This window comes from Notamacropus eugenii, chromosome 1 (genome assembly GCF_028372415.1).
Source record: "Notamacropus eugenii isolate mMacEug1 chromosome 1, mMacEug1.pri_v2, whole genome shotgun sequence".
Lineage (NCBI taxonomy): Eukaryota > Metazoa > Chordata > Mammalia > Diprotodontia > Macropodidae > Notamacropus > Notamacropus eugenii.
In genome coordinates, this window is record NC_092872.1 from 351,638,586 (window position 1) to 351,663,219 (window position 24,634).

The 24,634-nt window shown below is 35.6% G+C and overlaps 2 protein-coding genes across 19 annotated transcripts in view; one reads left to right on the forward strand and one right to left on the reverse strand.

The window, feature by feature from the left end:
• Positions 1 to 17,498, forward strand: part of MOK (MOK protein kinase) — a 117,895-nt gene extending 100,397 nt beyond the window's left edge. For 3 of the 5 annotated variants that reach the window (XM_072630197.1, XM_072630198.1, XM_072630199.1), the window contains one exon: positions 15,853 to 17,498. The gene's annotated coding sequence lies outside the window, so the exon portion shown is untranslated. Of the gene's footprint in view, positions 1 to 1,763 lie in introns of all 5 variants that reach the window. The other 2 variants (XM_072630196.1, XM_072630195.1) reach the window with 1 other exon arrangement.
• The window catches only part of WDR20 (WD repeat domain 20), a 94,209-nt gene that overhangs the window by 3,465 nt on the left and 66,110 nt on the right, over positions 1 to 24,634 (reverse strand). For 6 of the 14 annotated variants that reach the window (XM_072630188.1, XM_072630190.1, XM_072630179.1 and 3 more), the window contains one exon: positions 15,556 to 16,836. In XM_072630188.1, the coding sequence (XP_072486289.1) occupies positions 15,556 to 16,836 (1,281 nt within the window). Of the gene's footprint in view, positions 1 to 9,101; positions 9,207 to 9,306; positions 9,455 to 9,931; positions 12,661 to 13,361; positions 13,476 to 15,555; positions 16,837 to 17,586; positions 19,953 to 24,634 lie in introns of those variants that run through there. The other 8 variants (XM_072630183.1, XM_072630182.1, XM_072630181.1 and 5 more) reach the window with 5 other exon arrangements.

Genomic DNA, 24,634 nt, shown 5'->3' on the forward strand with positions numbered 1-24,634 from the left:
TTTAATGAAATAACAAATGACATGTTCTTGGAGAATTTAAGACTCATTTACCCAGAATACATAAGGGAGTTTGTTGTTTAAGTTGCTTGGTTCGAAGGGATAAACTACCTATCTAAAAGATTTGTCTCATTTGAAATAAAAAGGAACAAACTATCAAAACATAATTGTCTTTGACAGACTCCTGTAAAGGAAAAGTAAGCCACTGTGATAAAGATATATCCAGGTTTTCTGCTCCTACCCTCCCTCCTTAAGTGTGTTTAAGCAGTATCTGCACCTAACTTCTTTATCATTTCTTCTCCAAGCAAGTTAAGTCTGTAGTGTTTCAGGAAGAAAACTCCTTTGAGAAAGGTTCCACCTACCTGCCCATGCAACATTAGAGAGTACTATTAACATTCTCCACTAGGGGCCCATTATCGTAGGCCTGAAGTACTGCCACACCCAGGACCTTCTTGATACTGGGTTTTGTCTCTACCTTCAAAGCATGTAGCACCTTCCTCCTAAGAAACTAAGATACTTTGCATACCTTGTCAATTATCCTTACTGCTTTGAGAGAAAAATTCCTATTTTACTGAAGGATAGACAAACACTCTGCATTATTACCTCCCAGAAATTTAGAAATGAAGATACCTGGGTTTAAATTCTACCTCCGTTATTTGTGTAACCATGAGCAAATTACTTAACCCTTAACTTTTCTCGACTTCATTTTCTACCATTATAAAATAGGGATGATAAGTTTAACATCTCACTTCATAAGAGTTACTGTGAGGAAAGTACTACAGAAATGAGTTCCTACAAAAGATATACCAGGGATGATGATGATGATGATGATGATGATGATGATAAGGGCAAAGTTTTGCAAAGCACTTTACATATAATCTGTCATTTGATCCTCATAACAATTTGGTGAGGACAGTGCTATTAACTCGTTTTACAGATGAGGACAATAATGGCCAAGGTTCACAGAGCTAATGTGTCTAAAGCTGAATTTGAACTCAGCCTGACTCTGTTTGCCACCTTGGACAGAACATAATCTTGTAGGGCTTAGCTCTGGAAAGGATTTTAGGGATTCAGTCCTAGCTCTGACTTTACAGAGCTCCGAAGGTTAAATAATTTGTTTAAAGAGAGCACAACCCAGAATGAGACTAGGGAGTGAGTCTGTGTCCTAACTCCAAATCCAATGTTATTTCTACCATGTCCATTGTCTTTTCTGTGTGAATAGATATTATTAACAAGAACACATTTTTCTAATACTTGATCCAGTTTACTAGGTGCTTTTCTTTTAATCTCCCAACAGTGTTGTGAAGGAAGGGAGGAAAAGCAGAATAGTTAATCCCAGTTTAGGACAGAAACTGAGGCTCAAAGAGATGAAATTCCTTGTCAAAGATTACTGACCATACTCTGAACCATACCTACTTAAGGTGCCATTAGCTAACTCAATTATTTAATGCATGGCAGGCAGCCAGCAGTCCCTGCTCTTATCTCTTGGGCATTTTAATTTTTACTGAACATAAATTAGCAGCAGAGGGCTTTCTGATCAATCAGATTTTCTGGATAACTGAAGATTAACCTGTTAAACACTGGCAATGTGTGTTCCATTTTTACAATGTACCTATATATCTTTCATCTTCATATAATGTAATCTTGCAGTACAATACTCGATGTAAAAGGCACAAGGGAGTGAGCTTAATAATGTGTAGATATCAAGACATAATTATAAATTAATTAAATCTTTAATTAACAATTGGTAGTTTTCTTCCTAACAGGTAGAAAAGATTCCAAAAGGTTCTACTGGAGAGCAGACAAAGAGAAACTTATACAAATAAAGTTATTTGTAATTTTAGAATGTGTTAAGGAAAATTCCCTAAACTCAAAATAAGAACCTGGATATGTGAAACATTAATAACAACAATAATAATAATAAAGTGTCTATCCTATTTTAGCATGAAGGATTTGATAGTATTTTGATTAAACATTTTATTAGTACTATTTAGTTTTGGTCTAGACTTAGGATTTCATTTGTTATGGGGAACTATGCATGAAGAAACAACTTTCATAGATGTAGATCCAGATCAGCAACATGTCTGTGAGTTAATTAGTCTTTAAGGGGTCACCTGAGGCATGTTTCAGAGGCAAGGCTTAAACCCTGGTCACAGGATTATAGATTTAGAGTTGGGAAGAGCTTTACAGGGCATTGATTCCAACCCCCTAATTTTACAGATGAGGTTAACAGACCTTGGAAAGGTTAAGCGACTTGCTCAGGGTCACATAGCTATGGTATGAGATGGGAATTTTGGATTTCACTTTGGTAGTGTACCAGTCTTCTGGCTCCTATGCCAAACCTATAGCAACTACCACGCTATATTTCAAGTTTATATGGGTATAAGGCTAATAATTAACATTTCCACATGTTTTATGGTTACAAAGCACTATACAATTATAATTTCATTTAATCATCACAATTATCATGAGGTAGGTGATACAAATCTTATTATTCCTATTTAACAAATGAGGAAATGGATTCAGAAAGGTCACAGATGTAATGAGTGATACTGGCAAGACAAGACAGACTTGACTTGAAAACCAATGCTCTTCTCACTCTATTATGCTTTTTTTATTAGTATGCATATAATGGCAACATTTTTGGTATTTCAAAGACTATCCCTTCACTGAAAGTTTTCATAATAGAAGTTGAAATAATTTGGTTCTGGTTGAACTAGATGACCTCTGAGGTTCTCCCCAACTTTGAGATTCTATGAGTTTAAATTTTAGGATGTCACTCACATATATATGATTTATATCTGCTCACAGCATATATGTAACAAAAATGCGTGTATTACATATATGTAATACATCTATAACAATTCCCCAAAAAGCTTACATTCTAAATATAAAAGAAAGCACACAGAGAAATTGTGATAAAGCCACCAGTACTATTCATAATACTAATCCTAATAAACAGCAGAAATTCAAAGTGGTAAAATTATACCTGATGCTCAAGTAATATAAACAGATTTTAAAGTGTCAGTTGCAAACAAAAAATGTTACCTAAAAGAGAAAGGCCAGGAAGATATGATGTTGAAAATGAACTCCCAATATGATTTCAAGGTTATAATCAGTGATAAAGCTAAAGATGAATTATCAAGGTATTTCCCCCTGAAGATGGGTAGGAAAAAAAGTGGGGGGAAAAATATACATATATATATATATATATATGTACACACACACACCCCATCAACCTATCATTTGTCTCAAGCATGCATTTCAACTGGTGGTGAGCATGCTTAAAGTAGGTACAGCAATAATTTTTATAATAAACATCAGTTACTGCTATGTAGATTACTGAATTGTAATGCAGTATAGGCTCAGGACCTAGGGAGTGAAGGGAGGGTTGTAGATGAGGCAGAACAAGCTCTATATAGACAAGAAAGAATGCCGTCAATCCACAGCATGCATATGGAGGGAAGCTGTGACTATGGGCAAGTCACTTCCTTCTGAGCTTCTGAATCAAAGTTCCTGTGGGCCAGGAACTGTCTCACTTTGATATTTGTGTCTCCAGCACTTAGGGCAGTGCCTGGAACACAGAGGACCCTTAATAAATGGTTGTTGATTAATAATAAGCTGCACCGAGTTAGAGCTTAATAAAAGGTTTCTAACTGAATTGGTAACAACAGCTAACAAAAGTAGAAAATTTTAACCATAAAGTAGCATCACTTCAAAATATATTTAACAACTATTTATTTATTATTTATGTATTTATTTAACAACCATTTTGCATGTCAACTGCACGTGAGACACAAAGGCACTCCAAGGAATACCTTGCTTTTGGCCCTCAGAGATCCTGGGAGTTATTTCTGCCCTGCCTCACTACCCTTGCTGTAACCCAGTAATATATACAAATGCATATGTATGTATAATATATGCTTATGTGTACATAAGTATGATGGAACAAGGTCCTGGAGTGCAGGGGCTGTTTAATCTTTGTCTTCAGACCCCAGGGTCTAGCTGATTGCCTGGTACATAGTAGGCAGGCATCGAATCATATGCTTGTTGATTAAGCGAACAGCAGCATGACACACAACACACGCTGGATTTGGAGCCAGAATTAGATTGCAATCTTGTTCCAGCACTTACTACTGATTGCCACCTCCTCACCCCACTGTGAGGATCAAATGAGAATGCATTCTGCAAACTGTAAGTGTTAGGCAGAGCTAAATCATCTGGGAAAAAAGACTTAAGTAAGGCATGCAAAGCACTTATTACAGATTCAACCAGTTTAATTGGGGAATAAAGTAACCGATGAAGACATTTGTTTTGGACCATTAAAGTACTCTGTAAGCCTTTAAAGCATGATATAATAAACATGAATTTTTATTATTGTTTGTATAGCTTGATTTTGGGGGAGAAGAGGTGTGGGAAAGGTGCTAGAAACATTTCATTTTAGGTTACAGTTTTAGTTAACGAAAACATAGACTTGACTTTGAGGCATGCTTAGCCATGGCAACTATTAGCAACCAAATGCTACATGAGAACCTGGTACTTCTAAATTATAAAATATAAGGTAGAAATAGAAGGCTTCTGAGGGCAACTTTGCCCATATGCATTTTGCCTATTTTTAGTTGACAATTTTTCCTCCCATCAACAAACTTCATGATTTATTCAATGAATGTAAGAAATGAGCCTTATGTAACATATCTACTTAAGGGTGGTAGAATAGGACCAAAATACCAACCAAATCATTTTTTCTGAAGTTACTATTTCCATGACTGCATTTATAACCTTTGCTGCAATTAAGGTCAGAGATAATTTCTGTTTTCATCCTCCCCACCCAAACCCCCATTCCTTCGGACTACAAACCAAAAGACTTGTGTTCTCCTAATGGCTCTATCATAAACTGATTGCCCTCTGGCTTCAGTTTCCTCATCTGTAAAAATGAGGACTAGATGCTTTCTTAAAGTCTTTCCCAGTTCTACCATTTTATGATTGAAGCCCTTTCTGTTAAGTATGATTTCTTTTCCTGCAGAACTCTATTAAAGTAATGAGGACAGCTTAATAATGAATAGTAAACATATCTTGAGGGAGCTTTTGAGTCACTCCAAAAATTTCAGTTTAAAAAAAAATGCTATTGATCTAACCGTTAATTTACTGAATGTATACAAATTAAGATGTTAAGCCAATATATAACACCTCAATCAAAATGCTACAGGAATGAGACGTTCTGGCTATTGAAGGTTAGAAAGAAAATTTCCTTGTTTAATATCTTTTAAAAATGTATTAGTCAACATTCATGCCTTAGGAGAAAATACTTAGTCCGCAGAACATTGAAGATCTAGCTCTACATCCTCATTTTGGGATGAGAAACATGGGGCCCAAAGAAATTAGCACATTCATGCACCCATATTGTGTCCTATAATGAGTTAGTCACAATACTAGAAGTCATCTAACTCCTTGCTCAGTGGTCATTTCACCATATTATGTATCCCTGTGGAACTCTAGTGCTTCATGTAGTACGAATGTTAATTTTTCTTATATATTTAAGGATCTCGTAGGACTTCAAAGACTTCATTCTAAACCAGTGGTTCTTTAAGATACTTAGCTCATGGCAAAGATAAAAAAATGCCTCACAGCAAAGAGGCATTGTGGAACATTAAATGTTTAAGTTGCCAACAAAGGGTGCCAGTCAATTGGGTATCACTACCTGGGCCTTGGGATGCCTCTGCCTTTCTTTTTTCTTTTCTCACCCCCTCAACCTCTTCTTGACCTTCCCAGGACTAAAAATGCAGGCAGTGGCATAGCACTTCCCTGCACAAGCTGGGAAGATAGGCAGCAAAGTGAAGCTGGGGGGCACTAAGTTTAGGGACTGGGGATCACGGAAATTGCTTGATGTGGTAGGAGCAGTTGCACAACTAGCAGAACTTGTGGCATGTCCTTTGAGGACTACTTTTCGACTTGCAGTGCTTACTGTACTGTAGTTATAGAAAGCGTAAGAAATTAAGGAGTTTATACAGGCTATGAGTCCTATTCACTTTATAATAAATACGTGCTCATTCTGCTATCTCTAAAAGTAGACTAAGAACTCTGCTTGGGAGTTCTGATTAATTGAATTTTTACCATGTTGGCAAATGGTGCTTCTATTACGAAATCAGGGGTGCCTTTCTGCTCAGAGACTGTCAGCATCCTCAACGTTTAAGGTCTGGAACATACGAGAACCTTAGGTATTATCTAGCCCTATGACCTCACTTTATATACAGGGGGAAATTGGGTTCCAGAGAGGGTATTTGCCTGACCTAGAATCCAGGTTTCTCAATTTGGATAAAGGCAAATCTATTTGTTCATGTTTAGATGGGAATGAATATTAAAATATGTACAAATCTGATAAAACATGATGCCATTTAGAAAATTTAATGACATAATCTTACATTTAAGTACAGGAAAGTAACAAAAGAAAAGGAAAAAAGTAAAGGAGACACTTAAAAAAACTACTCGCATGGAACTTAGCCACCTAAGCAAGAAAATGCTTTTATAAGACCTGACAGTCAAGAAATCCTGGACAGAACAAACAAACCTGAATAATAAAGCAGTTGTGATTATGATGCTTCTCTCATTCAATATGTTTATTAAGGGACTATTACATTGAAGGCCCCTTTGGTTATTGGTTTTGGAACAGACACAAAAATTAAAAAGAACAGTCCTTACTCTTGGACTTCTACTGTAATGGAAGAAGAGGTGTCTATATGAGAGAGAAAGACAGAGAGAGAGAGAGAGTGTGTGTGTGTGTGTGTGTGTGTGTCTCAGTCTTACAAGTATGATACATAAATCACTGGTGTGATTGGGGAAAAGAATGCTCTCGTTTAAAAAAACTGCTCTACTTTCAGGCTGGGCTGATGTGGAATGACTTCATGAAGGAGGTTAGGATCTGAGAGCTATTATTTCTGCCCAGCAAAGAATAAAGCCCAAACTACTTAGCCTACTACTCATAGTTCTATCTGCTCTGGTCCCAGCCTATCTTTCCCAATTCATCCCACTGTCATTAGTGATTGTGCACTTTATATATCTCTTATGACCCATATCACATTTATCTTACAGTGGTGAATGTGTTTTAATTTGTGAACGTGATTTATCTCTGTCTTTTAGATTTTAAGTTTCTGAAGGTAAGGGTCATGTTTTGATTATCTTTTTGTGTTTTCCTTGTTACCCAGTAAACTTAGCCAAACAAAGAAGGCTGAATTCTCCAAAATGGCAAATAAATGAGAAATTTTAGAAGCTGTATTAAGTTACGTACTTCACCATACCAAGATCAAAGTTTGTGGATAGGAAATGCTTGGCAAAGGGGCAATGTAGGTATTTACTGACTGATCAGTGAGCTCTGTGATCCTTCCCTTTGCAATTGTATCTAAAGCACCAAGGTCATACATAATAATGTAGGACTTTAACTTTTACAAAGTGCTTTCTTCTCATTGGCCTAGGTTGGGATAGATATTATCCCCATTTTACAAAGAGGAAACTGAAATTCAATGAAGTGACTTGCTTACCATATATGGCCACCATGTGTTAGAGCTGGGACTCAAATCCAGGTCTCCTGATTCCAGGACCAGTGCTATTCTCATTTTCCCACTTTGCCTTTCACATAAGTAATCTAATCCTAGATATAGGACCTATTCAGATTCAGTCTTTTGTCAGAAATCTGTACTCTCAAATGAAACAGAGGTAATTACTTAAATATTTGCTTAAATTCTCCACTTTTCTTTTAGCAGACATAATGATAAACTAAAGATGTAATTTTGTAACATAACTTCACCACCACCCAAATCTTAACTCTGAACAGAAAATAAAATGAATATAAAAGTTTCCAGTCCCTTTTATAAACTTAAACAATCTGAGTACTCTCTGCACTAATATAGACTGCAGCTCCCTCCACTTCTTCCTTTAGTTGCTTGCTATCAACTACTAAAGCTAAGAAAACTCTTTACCCCATGGTCAACTCTCTGATTAGCCTCTTCACACTAGGCAGGTCTTTAGATGATCAGTGCTGGTTTGTTAATCAGGATATCTATAAGTGCTGAAGTATGTATGAAGAATATAGTCACCTCTCATTTCATAAAATCTTTTCAATTTCTACATAGAGATTTAGAGATTTCTAAAGCAGTTTTGTTCAGGTTTGATCTTTGCTTAGCATAGTCCCACCAGAGTGATCCTATGTTTTCAAAAATACAGCAGTGGAATTGAGGTCCTAAGTTAGGAAAGCTTTTGAGTATTAAGTTTAGTAATGAACTGCATCTGCTGAAAAACAGTTGAGCTGAGAGACTTGTCATGAGGTTGGCTGTAGGGTGACGAGTTTTTTGGCCACTGCAATTCTTAAAAGATCCAGCAGTAAGATATATCAGTTAATATCTGGGGGATGGAGGGGTGCCTGTGGGGAGATCCAAAACACTGAAATTACAGATCCATAACCTACTAAACTTCTCTTACGATAGTTAAGTGCTATTGGGGGAATTGGGTAGGAAGATGGATGTTCAAAAATACTTTATAGGCAACAAGCTAGCTATGCCAACCAAAAACATTGCTGTGACTAAAATGGTAGAAAGAAAAGAATAAGATGTGGGAACTTAAATATCAGAGCCTGCATCTATCAGGGAACCAGACTTATAGGACTGTACCTGCGTACAGTAGCTATGCGCTGGGTAAGGTGTAGACTTGTAGGAGGCTTTGCATCTGGGAATACCTTTCTGATCTAAGATCTCCCAGGAAAAGAGTAAGATATGGATCACAATAGAAACTGGGCCACTTACTTGGCTGGTTGAATTCACTGCTATTTAAGAATACAGTGCTACAGAAGATGTGAGCCTCTCAAATGTATAGTTTCTGGTAAATACTATGGTTTTAGACCACAAGGAAAAAGAAACTTTTCATCTTTGAGGATGGGACAAATTTGGATTTTGCCACTTTTTCAAAGAAACCTGAGACTTGAGACAGAAATAGAAGATAGATTACAACTGCCAAGTTTGGGCCTAGTGTTATTGAAAATTTTATGAAATTGAGTAATTAAAGTGGGCATTTCATTTCCATGAAAAATTATTCTTCTCTCCATGCTAGCCTTCCCTTACCTCAGTGGTACCTCTGATGGTGACTTGTGTGAGTGTAGGCCTGGAACTCCTGCATTGAAGCATTCAGGGATGGAGGTCCCAGGGTGCTGCCCAGTTCAATTATGTCTGTTGAGAGTGAGTGGATAACATTTCATAGCAAGATAACAGAAAAAACTGTCTACAGCTCATTAATTTAAAACCATGAAAATGGGCATTTTCTCCTTACCTATCTACACATCAGTTTCTAAAATGGAAATGTTTTCTAGATTTTTCTAGGAGGTGGCTATTTCTGATACAATGTGTATCTCGAAAAAGGTGTCAAGCAGATTTATAGTTCAAGGCTATCGAAGGAAATCCTCATAGGAAAAGAGCTCCTGTAGAGTTAAAAAAAAAAAAGAAATACCAACAACATAAAAATGTCTCCATTTCAGCTATTGCTTGGCTGAAGCAATGACCCAGCTATCCATGTCTGGATTTGTGAAATCAAATTTCAACAAAATCTATTTATCACTGAACTTAGAAGGCAAGGACTGTTCAGTCTTTAATCATAAAAATTAAACTTTATATAACATGGTTGAAAACTTTTAAATCAACAGAGCTTTCTCTGCACTTAATTTTATACACTACTAAAGGACACAGGAAATTATTTCTGACGCAGTTTAAGTTTTTTAAAAAAGCAAATCTATTAGAAATTCTGAATCAGAAACTAGGTGATGTTGACAAGGATTGTGGCTAATTTTTTTCTATTGAACTGATAAGGCCCTTGATTTTACCCAGTGTGGGGAAAAAAACTTTTTGGTTTACTCAGATTTTCAAGCTCAGGTAGGAAAATGACTTGAAAATTATCTACATTTATAATTCATTCACATATTTTATTTAACTTCATAATACAGTGGACAACTCCAAAGTATTTTGCAGTTATCAAGTATTTAGTGAGGTTCTTTAGCTGTAATAAAGACAGATGAACAGCTAAAAAACAAGGTCATGTGAAACAGAAACATGATTTTTTTTAAACTAAAAAAACCCAACCATACTGATATTATTAAAGCTTCATTAGTTATTGCAACAGTTAAGAACTTAATTTGCCAGTATCTTATGTTAGAAAGGCTCATTATGAAATTTATTCAAGTTTTTAAGAAATTAGATGAAAATGTAAAAAAATGAAATACATCTGAATTTACTTTTGATTTTCACTAAAGGTAAATATTAATACAGGTTTTGTACAGTATCATCATTAGCAGTCTTGAACAAACCCAAGAATACAGAAATTTTTTTAAAAAGCAAGAAAAATCTTGTATGTTTGATTCACATTCAGGTCGTAAGATAGCAATTTAGTGATGACCTGGATTTCATGTAACATGCATTAATGAGTAAAACATTCATAACACCAATTTAACAGATTTTTCTGATGACAGAGGAATATCAGAGTTTTAAATGAGATGACCAAGTATCAAAGGTCATAGTGGAATATGGGGGAAATTCTATAACTGCTGAGAGCCAGTGAGGTCATTAACCCTCAAGCATCCTTTATTATACCACATGCTGTATTTTTGGCTTTGTTAACTGAAACAAGCATTTTGCTCTGTCACAAATGATCATTATTAGTCCTAATTTAGCCTGATAACGAAGGGTGTGAGGAAGGCATTGGCTTTTTTCCCCCTTCCAATTATGTACATAAGACTGCAGAAGCTTCAACTTTTACCTTTATCATCCAGATCATATGACAGTGATTAATTTTAACTGTATTATGCCTGAGGCTTATACAGAAAAATCTCATACTGGGAAATAAAAATGACAACTGGGAAATCTGAAATACCAAAACTTGAACATACATCACCTGTCAAAGAGAAATGTCCCTTTACAAAAAGAAACATAGACAAACTCCTCTTTTCCATTCACCAATATTTAACAGCATGAGGTACTTGGATATGGTTTAAGCACTCGGAACAAAAAATACTATCACACTAAAACATGACAGATACTGTACCACATGCATCTTGAATCTGAAAACCTTGTTGTTAAAAGGTTGCTAGGTTCTTCCCTGGACAATCAACTATCAAGTTTACAGAGTTCTGAAAGAAAATTTATTTATGCAGGTTGCCAGCCTGCCTAAATTAGCCATTTGGCATTTTTCTAAGTGATACTTGAAGCTTGCCCCAACATGGAAACCAAGCCTATTTTTCTTCAAAGTCAATAGGTTACAGGAAGTTGTGAGCAGAAGAAAACAACTTCAAATAAATAAATACAAATAAATATAATCAATTTGAGAACAAATTTTCAAGGTCTATTACATGATGCAAGGAGTAAAGTGAGTGAACTCGTTATACTCTATGGCATTTTCTACTAGACAACAGAAAGTGAATTTCAAACATTTTTCAAGTATGAATTGTAGGTATATGTGTGTCAGTATATCCCCACAAATACATGAAATATATAGAGTTCTGGGGTTCCCCACCCATATTTATCAAAGGTATTTGAGTTTTATTCTAAGGTGAAAAGTATGTGAAATCTTTGCTATAACTTCCGCCTGTTTTACATTCCTCCTGTCCAGTCTTTTTTTTTTAGCATCCTCTTAGTCCCAGCCAAAAGCTTCAAGGGACAGTATTTATATAATGTTTCTTTTCTTCAAAAAGGTCTAAGTTTTAATGTATATACAAAAAACAGTGAAAGAAAATGAAAATACCTTTCCAAACACTGTAGTAAAATTGCAGCCAAAAGCCATTTTGTTTTAAAATACTATTTTGCTATTCTTTATACTGTCTTTTGGTTTTGCTTTCAAAACTGAGGGAGGTAAGATGAGAGAGACTTTTAAAACTTCCCCATTTGCAACATGAGAATCAAAGAAGATGGTTTAAGTTTTACCTTCACATAATATATCTTAACCCCCAAGAATCAAAGTCTTACCTATGTGCATGTTTGTAAAAATCAGTATCAAAATGGACTATGGAAACAGTCAGTGACTCCAAAAAAAAAGATGAAATAAGGGAAATGCCAAATTAACCCAAAATTACCACTACTCTACTGGTCAGAGACTACTGAAAGCTCCAAAAAGCATTTTCTTGTTTTCTTAAACTGTGTATAAGGTTAACACTCTTGTCAAGCTGGAAAAAAAACCACACTCTATCCTTAAATTTAATATTTCATTTAATTATCTTTTTATTACCTCTTTATATTTATAGTCTAATTAGAAAAAAAGGTCAATTGAACATGCTTTTCAATTGATACTCTTTCCCTTTGACAAGTCCTATGTTTTCATTTCTAAATTTTTACCAAGAGATGCTCTAGCCTGTTAACAGGGCATGAACAAAAAGCCTTTGGAAAAATATCCACTATGGAAAGTCAATGTTTAAAAAACTAATAAAAAATTCACAAAAGGTCTGAAATTGGTTGGTCTGAGAGCTGTACAACATCCTGTCTCCTAAGTTTTAGGATATACTAGTGCTTTTCCAAACATTTTGAGAATGGTGAAAAACCCATCTATCCCACTCTCTTCTGGGCAATGTGTAGAGCCATATTAGTTCTGCTTCAGAAGAATAACTTGAATTCTGTCCTCCTGATTAGAGGAGAAATGTTTTGATGACTGTCAAAAAAAAGGGGGCAATGAGTCAGAGGGAAAGGTGAGGACCACTTTGTAATGTAATCTACTATGTCTGCTTTTCTTTATAGACCCCAGCATTTAGCAGTGACTGGTACATCGTGTTTTAACAGTACTTACTGAATGGCCCATTAAGAACCTATACTTCTGAATTACTTGGACCTAAGCAAAGTAGAACTCACTCTATTCTTATCCCTATTCCTAATTCAGTTCACTACTTAAAAGTAAAAAGAAAGCACAAACAAGGGAGAGAGAATTAAAATGGCAAAGTACACACAGGATATTGAAATTTAAGGATATATTTACTGGCAAAAAGGGAAGAAAAAACTGCCATGTAAAACCCAGCCCCAAATCCAAACACTCTCATGCTTTTTATGTATTTAAAAATAATTATTAAATTGAACATTTAAGTGCTTATTCTCAGCCTTTTCCTTTTGCTATTATATTCTTGGCAAAAGCCCTCTGTCCTTGCTCTCAACATTTCATTCCCAAGGTGCAAAAATTCCATTTATTTGCCAGTAAAACTCTTAGTTTCACTATAGGGAAATGGGAAGAAAATTTAAATGTCAATTTACTTGAAGGTGTAACATCTAGCCAAATTATGCTAAAAATACACTCTGTATCAGTGTGCAACAATATATTAGGATTTGAAAGATCAGGATAATGTCAGCATGAATATGACTTACCTGTGATTAACCACTTTCAATAGTGGATAAATACCCAATCTTCAATTTTGAAACTGCATACTCAATGTCTCAGAAGCATTTGAAACAGGATTCTAAAAATGCTGGTGCACAAAACTGCACACATGATATTAGTTATTAATTTACTTTGCTAACAACTAAATTTAGATTGACTTAAAGTTGAAAAGATCTGCTAAAATGTCTGTATTTAGTTACCTATGAGGGTCAGTTAACATTTAGGAACAAAGGACTATATTTTATAAGACAGGGCACTAACATTCCCCCCTTTCCAGGAAGAAATATTCTCGAATGTGTAACAAAACGAAAAACAATTGAAAAGTGCTTTGTGGCTTTAATACAAAAGAATGATTTTTACTGTTTTTATTTTTATTACATTTTTATTTCTATTACAAGGTAATAGAAACAGATTTTTCATTAAGGAATTTTCATAAATATAAAGTTAATGGATCCAGCCATTATATGTGCAGAAAATTAGGCCTGGATGAAACATGATTCCAGCAAATTCTTTGAGAGTTGCAGGCAGCACCAGTGTAATGGCTACAACACATCATTCAGTTACCCTTTAAATCGTTCATCAAGAGATACAAATATTAGATTTTTACTTATTGTAATTTCACTTACTATTTTAACTTTGGACAAATACACATTCTGATTATCTGGAGATTTAATGAAGTAGACCATAATATAACCACAAACCTTAATGCCAAGAATAAAAATTGTCAAGCAGGAAGTTATCATTTTGACAAAATACAGTCAAAAGAATCAATTTTACCATTCTGAATATTGGAAGAGAAGTGCTTTAAATAAGTGATATGGTACATTATGAATTACAACCAAATACTGTAGATTAAAGCAATACTTGGGTCCATTGACTTGAGCATCAGAATTTTAATGAGAAAATTATACCTAGCAACTCTCTCTTCCTTGATACCCATCAATCAATCAATCATATGAGCTCCAAAGCAGTAGCTCTCTGTTTATTTAGAAACAATATCAAATGAGAGTCCTGAAAGCTAAACTATTCACCAGTGTATAACACTCATCTGGGTATCATAAAATATAATTTAAAACAAAAACAAAAAAACCCCAAGCCGCAAATGACCTCATATTCTGCCTGTTTCCTTTGGGTATAAAAGCAAAATCCAAACAAATTTGAAGTCAGTACTTTTAAGCCTTTGGGAGTATATTACTTTTTATAAAAACAAAGCTAAGAAGTTTGCCTGAGGCCTCTAAGTCTAAGCTGGAGTTTCACCATAAATACTTGCCTCTCCCTTCTCCCTCAGTTCCACCTCTCCCCACTCCCCCCACCCCCATCCCCTCCAAATGAGCAGAGTATTGGGTACAAAATATCTTGGCTTATATATGACAAAGAGGCACTTTTGATGACTGCCAGACTTCCTTGAGTCTATGGTTTCTCTCACCTTGTAGGCTCTTAAGTAGTACAGGATACATACTCAGACCACCACTCTGTTCAGAATCTCAAGCAAAGTGCTACAAACCACTTCTTTGAAAAGATGTTTATTAAACAACTTTAATTCTGTCATAAAATGACTAAGATGGGTTTTAAAAATTAAGGCTCTTGTCTTTGGATGGATTGCCATAACAATGTAAAAAGAATATCAACACTGCTCAATGCTTTGTTCCTAAAGTTAAATTTTAGATAGATTCATAAACCACATTCAAGATCAAGTTGAAAAAAATTTGACTATAAATGACAATTAGTGACTTTGAAATGAACACACATTCTCTCATTAAGTGCATAATAGCCTAGTCAGTGAGTTTAAGCAAAACTATTTCAATCAAAGCAGAAACTTTCAATTTAGCATTTTAAAATCACGGTTTTTCACATTGCTGTGATTTTCCTAAAATCAAGAATCTAATATAGGAACACTAACTGATCCTTAGGGCTCTATGTATTCCCAACAGGATAACTGTCTTGGCTGGTAATTTGTATATATTTTCCTTTTTTAATGTACTATGGCAAGATGTCAAATGATTCGGAATTACATGGCATGCAGTATCCAAAATTATGGCTCTGATGCATTTAGCTTTACATTAAGCATAAAGAAGTGTCATTCAACATTCATTTTATACCCCATCCCTCCCACAAGGGGGAAAAAAATCACTACCTATTCAAGTTCTAGATCTTGATGCAGCATTAAGGATTAAAACTTACCACTTTACCAGGCCTTGCCCATGTGCAAATAAATCCCTCCTGACAAGCAGTGACTATACAGTCTTCAAGAAAAATTAACACAGTCAGTCTTTCATGTGCTATCTTTTTACAGATAAGAGGCTCTAATAAGGGAACATCTTCCATTCGGGGGCACAGAGAAGTTCCCAAAGTTTTAGCTGGGTCCGTTTTGGTTTTAGTAACTAGGTTCAATTTGTCACTACTCTTGCTAGATATATGTCCCATACTATGATTTCGCTTGTGATCTTTGTCGTGGTGTCTTTCTTTCCGGTCATGTAGTGAGAGAGTTGCGAATTTGCTGACACCAGAGGCAATGGCACCATCCAGGACGCTGCTTTTACTGCCAGCATTTGAGACTGCAGAATGTGGAAGGCTGTTGGACCGTGGAAGAGGCGGGGGCACAGAATTTCCAGGCATTGTGATGCTATTTCCATTGCTTCCTGGGTTGGTCCCACCACTTCCTGCAGGTGGACTTGTGGCATTCATGACATTTGTATGTGTCCTTGCTCTGGAGAGGGGTTGGTGGGGAAAAAGAATGTCTTCTGTAAGGTCCCATAAACAGAGTTGTGTATCTTGGCCTACTGAGCCAAACCTATACGTAACGCTTACTGGGCGACTATCTGTAGAGTTCCTTTTTGATAACCTAGATTGCGTACTGTTTGCTCGATCTCTGCCAAAATGAAGGAGGTCTTGGAAATCCTCATCACTGCCACTAAATTCCATTGGGTCACTTTCTTCTACACTAGTGGTATATGGGTCAAATGCTACAACGCTGACCCATGATTTATGTCCATGGCCTCTAGCTATTACTCGACAGTCCACAAAAGACCAAACTGTCACCAAGTCATCCTCTCCACCTGTCACAATATATTTTCCATCTGGGCTCCAACAAACACATAGTAGTCCTCCAAAGTAGCTTTTCATTGTACCGTGCAACTCCACTGAATCAAAGTTAAATACTCGGAGAAAGCCATCTTGGCTCACACAAGCTAAGAACTTCCCATCTGGGGAAAAAGCAAACTCATTCAGGGCACCTTCTCCCACTGTCCACTTAAGGAGAGGATTTCTTGTGGACTTGCTCTTGCAAGTGTGGACTGCAAAGCTTTCTCCTTGCTTAAGTAGCTGGTAGTGTGGAGCTGTGGTACCACAAGTATGTTCCACATTATATAAGTACATATTACCACTGGAATGAGCTACTAGGAAAAGGCTTTCCGAACCTGGCACCCATTTTACACAGGTTACTCTGGATTTGTCTATTAGTCTCTGTGAAAATAAAGCAGAAAACAAATGGCTGTCAAAATGAGGAAATTTTACATTTGAAAATTGTCTATTAAGAAAATACATTCAAGATGCTCTGAAATTATAAATGTTTTGAATTATGTGAGATCTGGGTTTTCCTCTTCAAGTTAGGAAAACATTTTCCATAGGTTAAGATCCTTTATTTAGATATTATTCAATTTTGTACTAACAAGTACATATAAAATCGAACAATTTCATGACATCTTTATTCACTTGCCTCATGACAGGGAGCCATTGTTCAAACCTGTCATCAAAAACAAGAGGAATGATACAGAAGATTCCTTATTTACGGACTACAAGATTTACCCTGTTCTTTGACACTGTAGCCACTAAAAATGTTGTTGTCTCTTTTGTGCCACTAATGCTTGAAATTATTAAATCTAAAGGTATCACTTAAGAACTATCAATGTTCTTTTCCTGGGTTATTACCTAGTCCTCAAATACACAGCTTTACCCCAGTGGTCAATTGTTTTTATCGGGGCTCCAGCAATTGCCACATCACACATTTTCGTGGTTGTTTGGGATTCATAAATGTTATCTCAGGAGTCTTGTGTTCTTCGAGTAAAGTTAGCACTGTGATCCTTGATCTTTTGATCATTTCAAATAAATGTCTGTCTACATTTTTATTGAGATCAAGAGGTAACTTGTTCAATAGTTTTTAGAAATTAAAACTAATTAGTGGGCTATGATGCCAGCTATTAGTAATAATAATCTGGTAATGCAGATTTCTAAACTTATCATTCATTATGTAACTGCAGGAATCTCAAAAGAGCCATAGTCTATATGGCAGGTTGTCTACCAGTCATATAACTAGGCTTGGAGTTATGAAACACTTTCAAAATTGGGTTTCAACTACAATGTTCAAACATTCAATTTAAAATATGGAAGTCAGAATACACATCAGCCTAGGCACTAATTAAAATGACTCATAGAATATCAAAAACTGGAAAAAAACTAAACATAATAGTTCAACCCTTTCATTTTATAGATGAGGAAATTGAGACAATTAAGCATAACCTTGAAATGCATGGCCAGAAACATTGCTACCTCAAATACCTGTGATACTTGGAGGACAGAGATTTAAAATTACATTTGAAAACACCACAATGGGATTCACATCATTCGTTTTTCAAGGGATCAAGAAAAATACTAAACTAATAAGAAAAGTAAATGTTATTTAATCTAGAACTCCTGTTGGAATTTTTAGACTTAATTATATAGGACAAAAGTTCAACTGGTCTTTTCCACACTGACATCTTTTATTAGAAAACATGTTTAAAAGACTTCAAAAGCAAAGGGTCTTCTGCTTCTTTCTTTCACTATCCATTATTATTATTCTTGGCATGTAGGCTACTGTCCCTCAACACATATTCATACAGTAAATATGACAGTGATTAGTTTAACTTAAGAAAATGTGAATTTTTCAACGACAAGGGTCACTGACATGGGGTGGGGCCTTGCTATAATATTTGGTAATGTCAATTTTTACAGCAAATAACAAAAATGCCAAAATAAATGCAAAACATATAAACAAGCAGGTTCAGCAGTAGTCACTGGGGAAAAAAATCAATATAAATAGACAAAATTGGCTGGAGGGTTTTCACCACAATTACTTCTAAAGGTTTTGATTTTTCCTTTAGTAAATGATTACTTCAAAGTTCCTGGAGAAAAAAAGCAGTACCTATCATTTTGACCAATATTAAAAATTATTTTAGGTGATTATTATGCACATTTTAACTTTTATTGGAGTAACAATAAAAATAGCAAATAATTACAATGAATTTGTTCCAAAAAGCCCTGTCAGCGAACTCATTCATTTCTAAACCAAAGCCCTCCCACAGGATTTTGTAAGGCCTAGCAAGTTAGAACTTGCCCAAAGTATCAAATGCTATGGGCCCTCAGGGATGCCACTGCTGGGAGAAGGAGATGGCTCTATCAGATGGTCTTGAGAGACTTAAGACTAATATATACATATGAAGAGAACTTAACCTCATCCTAACTCTCTATACTCTTTACTATTATAACTTCCCTTAGCTATTCTTATTCTGCACACCAGTTCTGGCTCTACCTTGTCCCCTTCTATACCTAGACTTTAATGGCCAATCACTCTAAGAATACGCTTTCTCTTTTTCCTGACCCACCTACCCCCAAAACCTTCATCATTCCCAACCTCTGAATGCTCATCCCTAGAGGACTGTGACCGTGTACTCTCTCTATTATTGTTCTAAAGCTACTGAATATCAATGGAAGGGAAAAATCTGATTTTACTCACCACAAAAATGTCATACAACCTCAATTTGGTCCTTATCATTTCCCAGCAATCGTCCTAGTCTATCCTTTCTTATCTTATTCCCTACACCTGTTCCAAATCTCTCTCCTCCTGTCCTTTCCCTCATTTATACTAAACCATTTAACTTCCTACTTCACTGGGCTGACTGAGACCATATGGCAGTACTTCCTCCTTCATTCTTTAGAAACTTCCAAAAATTACTGCCTACCCTTCCTGTTCCTTGATCCCCATTCCCTCTAACTTTTTTCAAACTTCACTACAGCAGTAATCATTCCTCCTCCCCACTCCCAGACCCTACTTTATTATCAGCTTCCGTTCTTCAACAGCTTCTTTTTTGGCTACCTACAAACATTCTTAGGTCTTCCTGGTATTTTTTTTTTTTTAAAGAAAGCAATCCTTTGACCTTTCTAACTCACTCAACTACTGTCCTCTCTTTTCCTTCACAGCTGAACTTCTTGAAGTAACTGTCCACCGCTGCCGACTCCCATTTTCTTACTATATTCTGTCTCTTTAATCCCCTAAAACTCTGGTTACCTGGCCACCATTCCAATGAAACCACTCTCTCAACATCATCAATAGCCTTCGGATGACCAAATCCAACAGGTCATTCCTCAGTCCTTATTCGCTTTGATACCTCTAGAGCCCCAGACGCAAAAGTCCATTCTTACCTACTGGATATTTCTCATTCCTTGGTATTAGAAACACCATATTCTCTTGGTTCTCCTAATTATTTTATTATTCCTCTTCTGGTAGAAGGAGGATAAGTAGTGCAATGGACAAATCACAGGACCTGGGATCAGGAAGGCCCAAGTTAAAATCCAGCCTCAGCCCCTTACTACTTACCGTGTGACCTTGGGGCAAGTCACTTATCTGCCTTAGTTTCTTCATCTGTAAAATGGGAATAATAACAGTACCTACCTCCCAGAGTTGTTATGAAGATCAAATGTTTGTAAAGTGCTTTGTAAACCTTAAAGCACTATATAAAAGCTACTGTGATGATGATAATGATGAGGATGACACTTTCTCTTCTTAAAAATCTTCCAAGGTTCCTTATTGCCTGACATCTAAGGCCCTCTAAAATTTTGTCTCACCTCAACTTTACATTATTAATCTCTCTGAATATTACTCTGAACTTGGGCCAAACTGTACCCTTTCTGTTTCAACCTTCAGGACCTTGCTCACATTTATGTATGTAATTTTCTCCCTCTCCCCTATATCTACTGAATTCTTATACAGCTTTTAGAGCTCAAATCAAAAGCTACTTCATCTAGAAATCCTCTCTGCAGAATATATTTGTATCTCAACAACTTATCATCTCTTAGGTTCTCAAACTTGAGGTTATATTTGAAGTTTATCTTTCTCCTAGCTCAGGTGCATGTTGCTAGGCAACATTTTCTTCCTAGAACCTCACATGGGACCCTCTTCCCTCACTTCTTTTCCTAATGATTTTATAATCTAATTATCTGTGTTATATATCCTAACTAGATTAAACTGAACTCTCCTTGAGAAACCATATCTTTTCTATATTTATGCTACCCAATGTCTACCATAATACAAAGTAGATGCTTAATCTACTTTTAATATGTTTTTTAAACAGAATGGCTCCAGGAATAATTAAGGATTACAGTTTTATGAGGAGGACAAAAAAGTGAGTAATTTACTAAAGGTATAAAATTCAATTTAATTTCATGAAAGGAGGGGGAAAAGGAAAGGCAAGGAAGTAAGCATTTACATAGCACCTACTATGTGCCAGGCATTGTAAGTGCTTTTTATAAATACCTTATTTGATCCTCACAATAACCCTATGATGTAGGTTCAATTGTTGTCTTTTCCCATTTTACAGTTGAAGAAACTGAGGCAAACAGAGATTAAGAGACTTGCCCAGAGTCACACAACTAGTAAGTATCTCAGGTCTTACTGATTCTAAGCCCAATATTCTACCCACTGTCCCAACAGCTGCTTCCTATGTGCACACTATGTGCAAAGCACTATGTTAGATGCTGGGAAAGCAAGGACCTCTGGCTTAAAAGATTTTATATTCTAGGCGGTAGACAGCACATACAAAGAAAGGTATATAAATCAACATAACTTGAGAAGGAAAAGAACCCTGGCAATGAGGGAGGAGGAAGGGAAAATCATGCGAGTGTTGAAGATAGGTGGCATCTGGGCTAAGACATAATAGAAAGAATAATTCTGAAAGGCAAAGGTAAAAGGTAGTATATGCCAGGCATGGGAGGAAAAGCTACTGTGACTATATTCAACTGAGAGAAAGAATCCAGAGAAGCTAGAATATTAGAGTTCATAAAGGATAAGAATATGAAAAGCCTAGAAAAGTTAAGTAGACATCAGATTATCAAGTCTTGAATGTCAAGTTAAGAAAATCTGTGGTTGATCCTATAAGCAATAGGTAGCCTCTCAAAGTTTTTGAGCAAGAAGTGAAATAAATCAGACCTATGCCTTTGAAAGACTATTTTGGCAGTTATGTAGAGGACAGATTGGCAAGAAAAAGAGACTGGAGCCAGGGAGACCAATTAGGAAGCTACCATAATGTTCTACAAAGCTTAAGTAAGGATGGTTTCTATATGGGTGGAGAGAAGGGAAAATAGTTAAATCTATTTTTTCCCCAATAGATCACAATATTATTCTATTATCTTTTTATTATTAATTTACATGCTAATGTAGCAGTTTGCTCTTTCCTATGCTAATTTTTGTACTATTAATCTAAGCTTAGAAATATATTAGAATTTTTTTGTGGTTGTTAAAAGGAGTGGTCTTTTGTGGGTGGAGGAAGTTTATCAGGAAATGATAGCTACAAAACACAAAAAGCTTCAGTAAAAATTTTTAAAAATGTGTTGCCATAATAGAGCAAGTAAGAGATGCTATATTTACTACATTAATTATATATATAATATATATTAATAATTAATATTATATTTGTCACTACAAAATGCTATAGTTACCAAGTCAGTTGCTTGAGATTTCAGCAAGTGTACTGGGTTTTTGGCTAATCATAGCTTTTACCTCAGAATAAACCAGTGTCAGTTATAAAAGGCTAAATATTTAACCCCTGAAAAAGGAACTATGAAAGTATGACCACCTACCACAAATTGTTGTCCCTCAAAGGTAGTAATCTTTTTAAGGAATTATATTCCATAGTGTACCCAGAAAGTGTTTACAAAAGTAATACCAAAGCATTCTTTATGTTATATAAAGCTCATTTAGTTTCTTTCAAGGATATAATACATAGTAATAATAGTAATAACCATTACTTCCCTTTTTCAGAGACAGGAATCTAAACTCCGTTACAGAAAGAATGAAGTGTGCTGTAACAGTAAGTTGAATAGATATTTCTCCAGAGGTTGAGGATATAATAAAATATAGACAGAAACTGTGTATTTTTTTGGATTATACCTGTGATTTCATTGGTATAGGAAAATCACAGGGAAGAAACTCACTCTACTAATTTAGATTAGTACCTGCTCTGTAGTTTATAATCACTGAGAGAAATTAAGTGATTAGCCCAGGATAAGAGAACTAGTACATAGAAAGTAAGACCTAAAACCAGGTCTTCCATATTCTGCACACACTCTCTTTATTCATTATACCACACTATTTTTCATGTATTCTAAAAATATTCAAAAGAGACTGTAATCATTTCTATGGCTAGAAAGATCAAGTTTCCTCTGGTTTGGCATCAGTTAAAACAGAAATATTTGTAATCTGATTATGATGATGACTGATGAGGTGATGATTACTGATAATTTAATTCTTTTTTTTTGGAAGTAATATTTATCTGAATCCTGACTCTAGAGGAAAAATCTCTCTTGAAAAGATGAACCTTATTCTAACAAATAAGTTCCTGAATGAATTTCTGAAATTTACACATGCACTGAGGAACCTAAAAGTTTCCCTGATCAAAAATTGTATGACCTATGACTGCGGTTATTCTTGATACTAAGTTTAAAATTATGCCTGAGTTGGGCTGTTAGCTTTATAATTCATATTGTAGGCAAGTTTCAAAACCTTGTTGCCCAACCCCACTGACTGAAATGAATGGTGTCTGGTCTGATGTTCAACCTAAGGCTGACATCTACTGGCTATAAATGAGGAACATGGGTCAATATAACAACCAGTTTTCATGTTAGCAATCTATGAGTAAAATAAATTGTTCACCTCTGATCAAAATCCTTCCCTATACAGACTGTATAAATATGCTTGCTCTAAAATGTTAGTGAAAGCTAGGGTAGTGGCAAGAGATTTTCATGTAAGGAAAATAAAGAACTCTGTTGGTGCTTTAGGAGATAATAGGACCTAGTTAGTCAGAGTAAGTCAGGACTTGGCTTGCAAGACAGAGTCTAATGGGCAACTAGGCAAATGAGAGGTTTAGTCAGGGATGTCTTTGAGGGAAGAAAAAAAGTCAAGTGCAATAGGTTTAATTTAGGCAAGGTACAGAATGAATACAATAAGAAGCAATCAGCAGAAGAAGAATTAATAAATGGGTAAAACTCAAACTAAGTTCTGCTCTTCTGGCAAAGACAGTCTATTTTCTGCAATGCTTTTTATTTCCTTCTGGGTTAGGCAGCTCTATATTAAGACTTATTCCCTCACCTGCACCTCAATTTCATTTTCTGTATAATGTGTATATTTATTTTATCAACATTATAAAATTCTTGTGAGGATTAAATAAAGTATACTTCCAAGTGCTTTGAAAAAATAGAAAGCCTTGGACTTAGAGTCACAGGACTTGGGTCTGAATCCTGGTTCTGCCACTTACTGCCTGGATAGGGATCTTAGGTCAATTATTTTTCCCTCTCATAGGGGCTGGATTAAATGACTTCTAAAGTGCCTTCTAGCTTTAAAAATTTATATGAAATTCAAATTATGATACAAAATTTTCTTAGTCTTTTTAAAACACTTTGCTGACCCTGTAACTCATGGTAAAAAAAAAAAAAAAAAGCTAAATAAAATATTCCTTAAAGTTCAAAGAATTTTTTTATTTTTTATTTTCAAGGGCAACAAGTTTTCATCTTAAGTTAGGCCAGTCAAACTGGAATTTTGAAGAGTTATATCTTAAGTAAGGCAGCAAGTGGCAAATATGAGTCTTGGAGGCAGATTTGGAAAATCATCTAATCTCTCAGTGTTACAGGTAATTCTCTAAAACCATAAATTGCAGAAAAGATACACATGAAGCTTCCTGATCCGGATATGAACACACCATTTGAAGTCCTCATTCTTTTCCTACATCAATAAAATGACAGGTCTAATTCCTATAGGCCCTTTGTGAAATAAAACGTGAACAAATAATAAATTTTTAAAATCACATGCATAAATTGAAAGAATCTTTAGTAACAACTTCAGACTAGGGAAGAGCCTGCTTTGAAAGTACCTATTGATGAATTTTTAAGGATTTGTCACCAAGACCCATCTAATCTCTTTGCCCTTCAAACCTCCCTGCCTCCCCTCCCCAACTAA